This window comes from Cricetulus griseus, chromosome 5, assembly GCF_003668045.3.
Source record: "Cricetulus griseus strain 17A/GY chromosome 5, alternate assembly CriGri-PICRH-1.0, whole genome shotgun sequence".
Taxonomy (NCBI): Eukaryota; Metazoa; Chordata; class Mammalia; order Rodentia; family Cricetidae; genus Cricetulus; species Cricetulus griseus.
In genome coordinates, this window is record NC_048598.1 from 20,180,382 (window position 1) to 20,190,446 (window position 10,065).

At 39.3% G+C, this 10,065-nt stretch overlaps 1 protein-coding gene across 2 annotated transcripts; it reads right to left on the bottom strand.

The window, feature by feature from the left end:
- Positions 1-5,500: 5,500 nt before the first annotated feature.
- On the bottom strand, positions 5,501-6,384 carry Crp (C-reactive protein). 2 transcript variants are annotated; one of them, XM_035445072.1, is made up of 3 exons: positions 6,321-6,384; positions 5,983-6,114; positions 5,501-5,616 (listed from the first exon to the last, which is right to left on the bottom strand). In XM_035445072.1, exons 1-3 carry the CDS (start codon positions 6,382-6,384, stop codon positions 5,501-5,503), a joined length of 312 nt encoding a protein of 103 aa, XP_035300963.1. The 2 variants fall into 2 exon arrangements, with proteins under 2 accessions (XP_035300963.1, XP_027274877.1); XM_027419076.2 differs by having other exon boundaries at positions 5,501-6,114.
- Positions 6,385-10,065: the final 3,681 nt, after the last annotated feature.

Genomic DNA, 10,065 nt, shown 5'->3' on the forward strand with positions numbered 1-10,065 from the left:
TTCTAAACTTCAGTTCTCTCATGCTAGTCACTTGTCCAATAAAAGAGATAACATTGTCTAAACAGAAAAATAATTTTATGGTGAAAATACTTAGACAAAAAAAAAAAAACAAGATGTTTTCCCAGTGTGGACATTGCCTTTTTATTAACATCTGGGCTCTGCGAATGAGTTCATAGTATACAACCTCCAACACTTTGAGTGGGTGCTGGGAATATTATTGATTTTATGGAGTCCACTACATTGTGAGAACTACTTCCAAAATGGATATGCTGAAAGCAGTCTTTAAATGAAGGGGAGTGAGAAAGAGTCCCCGTGAACCAGTTTACAATCCCTGCTGGTTCCAGCAGTTGCTGACACAGCTCTCTAACTATTCCCATCATTTCCCCGAGCACTGGGCTCAATAAATCAGGCTCCAATGTGACCTGACCCTTCCCTCAGGCAGGTTGGTGGGAACCCCCTCTCTCTCTGTGGAGCCTGTGATGATTCATAAAAATAGATAAGGATCTGAGCTTTCCTAGACATCTTGGCATGTTGGATTCTCCCTGGTTTAAAGCCCCTGTAGATCAGAACAACAGCCCCAAATTTCAGCAATCTGAATAACAGTCTTCAGAAAGAGAAAAACACTGTGAGCCAAGGCAGAATGCTTGTCAACACAGTATAGCTTTATTAAATAAATGATGTAAGAAACAAAGGGCTGTCAGTTTGTTGTGTCCTAGAGCAGCCATGACCCTGAAATCTTTTTCAAGTTACCACTCAGTCTAGTATACGGGTATACCCATCCTCCATGGCGGAAGACTTGCCTACACAGTGTAATCATTTAAGCAATTTTGTAAGCACTCATCTCTGGGTGTCATCACCAGAGACTCCAATGTCATGATATAGGGTGAAGCCATGGGTGCTAGGCTTTTAAAAGTTCCCTAGGTAACTCTAATTAGCATCTAGAGTTGAGATCTATTGGTGTGAAGGAATCTTCTCACGGTTCCATGCCTGTAGAGAATACTTCCTAGGTAAGGGATTATCTAAGACATTCATACATACATATGAAGTAGGGGTTCTAGGTTGGAGAAGAATTTGACAGTGTACCACAAGCATAGTCAGCCTAATATTCTCTTAATATTGAGGCTGTATAAATAAGAACAATATATGTGATGGGGGGTATAGCTCAATTGGTGGAGTGCTTGCCTCACCCAAGGTCTTAAGTTTGACTTCCAACACCATATAAGGCATGGTACCACACATCTGTAATCCCAGAAGTTAGGAGGTAAAGATAAGAGAATCAGAAGTTAAAGATCATGCTTGGCTACACTGTGAGATTGAGGCCTGGGATACAAAATACCCTGTCTCAAGAAAAAAATTAAAGTCTGGGCACTCTCTAAAGGAAGACATACATATCGCTATTTGTTGGTGTGTAGTGCGGTGATAAGGCACAAGTCCACGGGGATAAGTAAAATGATAAGGCATAAGTGGCTAGAGGCTACATGGTCTCCATTCAAAGACCACCTCTAAGAAAGTTAATTAACCTCTTCAGACCTTGATTTCTTTACATATAAAACAAAAAGTAACTGTTTATGGTAGCACATGCCTTTAAGTCAGAACTCGGAAGACAAAAGCAGGAAGACATGTGAGTTTAAGGCCATCCTAATCTATATAGTGAGTTCCAAGTCTACTAAGTGAGACCTCAAAAAAAAAAAAGTAAGTACTCTGGTTCCTACAATCCACTGTGAGACTACAACTCACAGAATCAACTAAGAAAGACTCACAGGGGCTCACAGAGACTGAAGCAAGCATCAGGGAGCCTGCATGGGTCTGACCTAGGCGTTCTGCATAAATGTTATGGCTGTGTAGCTGGGTGTTTTTGTGGGACTCCTAACAGTGGGAGTTGGGGCGTCTCTGACTCTTTTACCTGCTCTTGAGATCCTTTTCCTCCTACTGGGTTGTCTCCGTGAGTCTTGATATGAGGGTTTGTGTCTGGTCTTATTGTAACTTGTTATGCTGTGTTCGGTTGATATCCCTGGGAGGCCTACTCTTTTCTGAAGAGAAATAGAGGAGCAGTGAATCTGAAGGACTGAGAGGGTGGGAGCCATGGAGAGAGGGGAAACTAAGGTCGGAATGAAATATGAGAAAAGAATAAATATAAAAAACTTAAAAGTAAGTACTCTAAAATGATTCTTTATAGAACTGTCAAATAAGTGCATTTAAAGGACTTATTGTCCAGTATATGATAAAAGCTCAGATCAGAATAAGGTGCTTTTAGCTTCTCTGAAATATCTGGGAGCTGAGCTTACAGAAAACTACCTGATCATCTAGCTCTTAAAATCTTTCTACCATCTTTCTACATCTCATCATCATTGCTTCCCAAACAAGACCTGAACAAGGACAACACCAATAGATATGACAACATGGAAGGGGAAATTTTATGGGGCTTCAGCCCTAGACAAAGAACTACAGTCAACTAAGGAATTCTGAGAGCAGGGTTGTGGGGTGGGAGGAAATGGTGTTCCCCAGGAAAGAGCACACCAGTTGGTTGTCCAATACCAAGTAGTCAGCCCCTTAAAACATACATACAAGTAATTTTATACAGACTGAGAAGTTATATATTTAAGAATACATTGTGTGTGTGAGACAGAGAGGGAGAGAGAGAGAGAGAGAGAGAGAGAGAGAGAATATCAACAATTAAAGAAATAGAACATTTCAGAACGAGAAAGGGGGTGCATGGAAGAGGTTGGAAGGGGAAAGAGGGGAATTGATGTAATTATATGTAATTTCAAAAATAAAATTTTTTGAAAACTAATAAAGTATTTTTAAATATCATGAGGGATCTGCCTTGTGATGAAACAGTTGGCACCCTAAGAACCTTGATCACAGCATCACCAATATCACTCAGAATCGACCATTATGGAAGATTGATATTATCCATTTACAAAAATATGAAAATGATGGCACCAACATTGCCAAACCAAAGTCATCCTCAGCAGATAGCATTTTATTAGATTACATCTAACAACTTCATATAGGATGACAATTCACCAGGTACCTCTGAATACATTTTCTAAAATGATTACATCAAAGTATCTACCAATAAGGTAAATTGCTTAAATGTATGCACTATAGAAATAATTTATTAAGATTTTTAAGCCACACTGAATGCAAATGCTACCTGTAAAATTTCCCTGGATAAAACCATCAGGGCCAGAGGCTCTCCACTAGACTGTGTGTAGCAAGATACCCATAATTGAATTCTGAAGAACATATTAGCTCATCCCACATCCCTGGGGAGTTGGGCCTGACTTCTATAATTAAGACATATCTCCTGGTTAGATTCGTTAACTAGAAAAGAGTATCAACCCTCTCTCCTACTTAGCTGAGTGTCAGGATGCATGCATCTGCCCTAATTGGACAATGGAGAATTATCTGCACTCACATTTTTGCCTAAGAATGTATTTCCTTAACTCTTGTGCTTCTAAATGGTTATCAAAGGTCAATTAGGGAAATCGATATTCATAAATAATTTCTTCAAAGACACTCTGTTCGTTCTCCTAATGGTTCGAACTGAATTCTTAGAAAATCAAAAACCCCACTTGCTGCTAACCTAGACAAATCCAAGCAGCAGTATTTTGGGGGTGTACAATGTTTATGCATATAGTACAAAACCTACTGATACTAATAAAGAGTGACTTTTATAAGAGATTACTATGTGTGTAATCGTATCTGGCTTTTACAATGACCCTTTAAGTGGATTAAATTATTTCTTCCAATTTGTAGGCAAAAAAAATAATAAACTGAGTCATAGAGGTCACATATTGGTAAGTTACAAAACCAGGACATGGATCTGATCCTAGAACTCCAGTCTACCATATGCTTTACTAAAATGATTTAATGATCCCCTTCTCAAACCCTGGATAAGGAAAGCCATGTAGAATAACTTCATCATTCACTCACTTCTGAAAGACCATGGTAAAGGATGTCTGGGGGCAGGGGGGGTCTGTTTCTTTTAAGTAGCCAAACAGACTGAAGCAAACATATCCCATCATTGGACCTGACTACAGAATCATAAATCTCAATGAACTTTAGATTTTTGTTCTCAAACTGGAATTCTAAAAGTGAAAGTGTCAGAACCCCACACCTGAACCCCATGAGTGACCAGTTATCTCCAAAGCAGGCTGTTCATCTCAAAGGGACTGGTCACAAGAGATGTCAGCAGCAGAGGTGGCATGGCATGGATATTATCCTGTAGGGAAGTGACAGTCAGCCTGAACTTCAGACTATTGATTCCGGAGGGTTGATAATGAAGTTAGTCATGAAATCGCCCCAATTCATCCAAACCAAAGGTAGCTTTATTGACCCATGGGTTTGGGAAGTTCAGACATAAATTTTATTCTAGAAAAGGTCAGACTCTGAGCCCCGTGTAGTCAGTGTTCCATCACTCTAGGTTGCCTAAACAAGACCTGCATAATGACAACACTAGTTAACATGCAACATGGACAGAAGAAATTCACAAAGCCCCACCCCTATATGAATAGCTATAGGCAACCAGTGGCTGCTGAGAAAAGGAGAGTCAGTTTTCTTCAGGGGTGTGCCACCTGATAGGTTATCCATGTCCCAAGTGGCCAACCCTCAACAATGTACAAGCAACACTAAATGGAACCAGTAGGATGGATGGATGGATAGATGGATGGATGATAGACAGATAGATAGATACATACATACATGCATACATACATGATAGATACATAGACAGATACATCATAAATACATATATACATAGATGATAGATATTGTATGTATATAATGTATGTGTATGCATATAAAACTAATAAATAAGAGGTCAAGACACAGGAAGATTTGGAGAGGGAGGGATAGAAATGAGGTAAATACAACATTCATATATAAAATTTTAAAAACAAAAAAAATTACAAATTACACTCTTCTTTCTGTGTGCTTTCTCATCTATGTGAGGGTGATGGATTATCCAAAATTCTTTCAATTAAAAAATATATGTAAAAAAGCTAGACAGTGGTGGCACGGGCCCTTAATCCCAGCACTCAGGAGGCAGAGGCAGGGGATCTCAGTGAGTTTGAGGACAGCTTGGTCTACAGATAGAGTTCCAGGACAGCCAGGGGTGTTACACAGACACACCCTATCTTGAAATATATATATATATATATATATATATATATATATATATATATTTCATATATATATTTCAAGTACATATACATATTCAAGTACAATATATATATATTACATGTACATATAGTATATGTATAAATAAAAACATGTGTAATTCAGATTCTCTTTGATGAAGATTCCTAGTATGACGCACATGCTGCCAAGCCATATACTCAAATTCCATGCTCTGATGGAGAAAGGCAGAGCAGGGAAGTGAAAGACCATATTTACAGAATAGAACTACAGCATATGTTGGGGTTAAAAGGTCTATAACCAGAGACAAGGAAGAGAATGTAATCCCAGGAGGTGTCCCAGGGCTCACAACAGTAGGTCAGGGCCACAGCTGGGGCTTGATAAACACGTCACCCTGTGCATTATACTTCAGTTCCTGCCAGTTCAAAACACTGGGGCTGAGTGTCCCACCAACATAAACTGTGTTTATCTGTTCTGGAGATAGCACAATGTCCCACATGTTCACATCTCCAATGTCTCCCACCAAAGACTGCTTTGCATCAAAACCACCACCATATGAGTCCTGCTCCTGCCCCAGGATGATGCTTGCATCTGTCCCCACAGTGTAGCCCTTCTGCAGAATTCTCCGCACCTTGGGTTTCCCATCAATCCATAACTCTGAAATCCCTGTAGCAGACTCCCAGATGGCACAGATGTGTGTTGGAGCTTCAGGAATTTCTGAAGCCTTGAATAGTACTTCAGGCCCACCCACTCCAACAGTATACCCTCTATCCTTAGACCAAAATATGAGGATGTCATTAGGGTTTTTCTTGGTAGCATAAGAGAAAATACTGAAGCCACGGGTTGTGCTCAGTTCTGTGTAGATGTGGAGACACACAGTGAAGGCTTTCAGTGGCTTCTTTGTCTGTGCTTCCAGGGACACATAGGAATTGTCGGACTCTTTGGGAAATACGAAGGCCATTTTAGACATATCTGTGAGACAGAAAACCAAGAAAGTGAGTAGTTTCTCAGATAACAAAGATTCATCCCTCACGAGTAGAGTTTGGGATCAAGAGACATGTGACCTTTCCTAGGTTACACAAATATGCATCTATACCCGATGCTGTTTCTTGAATTCCATATGTAAGATATTAGGCTCTCATCCATCCCCCCCATCAGATCTTTATAATAGATCCTACCTTTCTGGGCAAAAGTCTGAGAGAGGCTGATCAGGACCAGTGAGCACCACAGGAGCTTCTCCATGGCTGTTGAAGCTGCTGGACCTGGATTTCCCCACTAAGAAGACACAGTTTTTTCTGAAAAATCAACGATGAGAGGTCCTGGATCTCTTTCCTCAGTCCCAGCCCAACGTTGGATTTATAACTATAGCAGAAGGAGAGGCTGTACCACTTTGTAAATGATTTCCTAACACTGTCTCTTGGGGCAAACGTCAGACCACTGGGAGGAAGGGAAGCCAAAATCATTCTGGAACAGAGAAATCAATGTAGGTTATTTATTACAAACTCCTGTGACCACTGAATCACCAGTTTCTTTGAGACAGGAAAAATGAGGAAGCTTCCCAAGGCTCCACTTTGCCTATCTAGGCTAAGAAAATAATGGGAAATCTTCATTTAATAGACAAGCACTCGTGTGTGTGCACACGATGCTCTCATCTCCAGCATCTGCTAAGCACTTCCGGAAGCTGTTCTCTTACACTTTGGAAAATGAAGAAAATGAGCATTCCATTCCCAGCACCAAGAACAAATCTTTCTTGGCCAACAGCGTAGACTTATCAGAGACCTTTGACAGAACGCAATGCATGCCCTAGCCCAAATGTACCACTATGTTCAATTTCATGAAACACTGTTGTTTGTTTGTTTATGTGGAAGCTTCATAGAAGAGTCAGGATGATTGGTTGTTTGCTTCTTTTGTTAAGAAATCTCATTGGCCCTCCACATAGCTTCACTATAGTTGAGCAGTTCTATAGCTCTGTACTTAACTCAGTCTTGTAGTTGAATGCTGTGTCCCTTCACCTTGCTCCTGAACCCCTTACAATCTTATCCATTCTCTCATTCCATTCATGAGTCACCCTCTAATTAAGAAATTGGAGAAGAAATACTGTATCCCCTGAAGCAGAAAACCATTCATTCAGTAAGAATACCAGTCTTAGTTTGGTGCATTCCCATCTTACCAAACACTAGATTTCTCAGTCTTAGCTACAGGCCAGAATGAGGGCTGGACAGGATAGGGACAATCTCTACATTGTGCCCTTTAAAGTGAACATATATGGCTTCCCTTTCACTTCTTCCTTCCCCTCTGGCTAGCATTCATCCACGCTGATAGGAGATAAAGCAGTCACCTTTGTCTGACAAAGGGCAAGCTGCATGTTGAGGTTGGCACAGCAACAAGATAGACTGAACCTTTAATTTTTATTATGAAGCCATAGTATCAGCCCTTGACTATCAACCTGAATATTTGCTTAACGAATATGCAGTCTTACACTCTGTTAAATCACTATGAATTTGGTCTTTTTCATATTGAAACTTGGTTGACACCACTTTATATTTTTACACTGTAAAATCTACCAGCCTTCCTGCCTCCCCTATAAGAAATAAACAATTTCTCTATATATCTTAGGTCAACCTTGCACCTTTGCCACAGGTCCAGATGGTCCATCACCTAATGAACTTTGCTCCCATGTGCTTCTTTCTGCATTATGACACATCATTAATTTTGTCATCACTCCCTCAAATACCAACACTATAATAAACATAACATTTTAGAGAAAGAAGGTAAAGAAAAAGGGAAAAGGAAGGAAAATAGGAAACTACAATCTCCATTGTTCCATCTATTCTTCCTTAACCCCAGGATTTCAGGTTCTTATCTCCATCACTTGAGAGGAAAATAACATAAACATCTCTCTCTCTCTCTCTCTCTCTCTCTCTCTCTCTGTCTGTCTGTCTGTCTCTGTCTCTCTCTCTCTCTCTCTCTCTCTCTCTCTCTCTCTCACACACACACACACACACACATACACACACACATTAAATTTAATAACATTTTCTGGGTTTTATCTTATGCAACAGCTGACAACATTCAACACAGTTCCTAACTCTTCCTTGAATACATGCACATCACTTTTAAAGTGAACAAATTTGAAAGCCTTAAGAAGTGATTTTTGGCTCCACCACCCCAAGTTTGACTCCCAGTTATTGCTAAGAGACAGACAGAGCCTCAATCACATTGAGACGTTGAATTCATCTGTTGCCAGTGCCCTTACTGGACTCTGATCTTCAAAAGTGGGTCATCCACAAAGCCCCTCTTCTTCATTTACACATTTCAGTTGGTTTATGATACTTACATCTCAAAGAGCTTGGGAAAATAGAAATACCTTTGTAGCAAAACCCTGGACCCAAGACCTTGATTTCAAATTGATCATCACTTGCCGTGAAACATCCTGGTAGCCTTACATAGGAAATCTGCCAGAAAAGGATTTAAACTGAGCCACAAAAACAGAAGGGAGAGACTCAAGGCTGTCTTACTTTCCTTTCCTGTTTTTATGATTTCAAAGATACCCTGACAAAAGCAACTTGGGGGAGAAAGGATTTATTCTAGTTCACAATTCCAAGTTACAGTCTATCATGAGAGGAAAATAACAGAGGTTGGGGTTTGAGGGAGTTGGTCATATCACATCCATAATCAGGAACAGAATAATGGATGCATGCATGCTTGTTCTCAGATCATGTTCTCCACTCTCACACTGTGCAGTATCCCCTGCCTAGAGAATCTGCCTCCCACGGTGGGCAATCTTCCCACCTCGGTTAAGGTAATCAAATCCCCATAGACCAACCTAATCTAGATAGTCCTTTACTGAGACTTTCTTCCCAAGTGACTCTAGAGTGTATTAAGTTGACAATTAAAACTAACCATTATAGAGACCAAAAGAATAATATAAGTCTTGGTCATCAACATCTAAATTTTATTTTCTACTACATCATACACAAACTTCAAAATATTTTTGAACCCCTTTAACCATAATTGTTAGTTTTAGTGAATCAATGTCTTTACAGTCCAAAATTTTATTGATTTGCAAGTCAAAGTTCTATAGATTGTACCAATTCATTTTTTACTCATTCTAGCCAATTTAAGTCATTAATATAGCATTTACTTCATATTCCTTACTTCCTAGTCACCATTAGAATTATGATTCTATTTTACCAGAAAAATTATTGCATTTGTACCCATGATTATTATTATACTATTTTCACTACTTATATAAAGTGCTTAATAAAATAATCTATAAAAACATTGCTACTAAGGTCATTTTACTTTAAGCAAATGAGAGACTTTGAAGGTTTATAAATAAGGAAATGATATACTCAGATAAGTGCTTTACAGTTTTTAATGAAAGAACTATAAGGGTTGCAGTCAAGTAAGAGAGATTATAAATTCATAGACTTAATGGACCTTAGATCATCAGTTTTACCATGACAAATATTAGAAATTGCTGCTAAAGATCAGGGACTAATTCATTAGCCAGACTAGTTATGGCAAATGTGACAGGAGTTGGACCAGTACCACTGATGAGAATGGAAATCTGACCAAATATGGAGTCATCGGAGAGCAGCATCAGAAGACACTTAGCTAGCACTTTGATATCAAGCATTATGTGAGCGAGGCCAAAACAGCATATTGACTCACACCTAGATCAGTGGGTTCCACTTATTTGGTGATTAGTATCTAACCCAAGCTAAGTCTCCAAGGTTAAAAAATGCACATAGACTGATACAAATAAGAAAGAGTAAGTCTATTATGAAAAAATGAGAAAAAAAACATACCCTTTTATTTATGGGTAATAGCTCTGCCTTCTGGAAAGACAACTGATACCAAAATTGGCCCAGATTTGGCGCTCAGTTGCATTGTTGAGTGGATAAATGAAGGCACAGC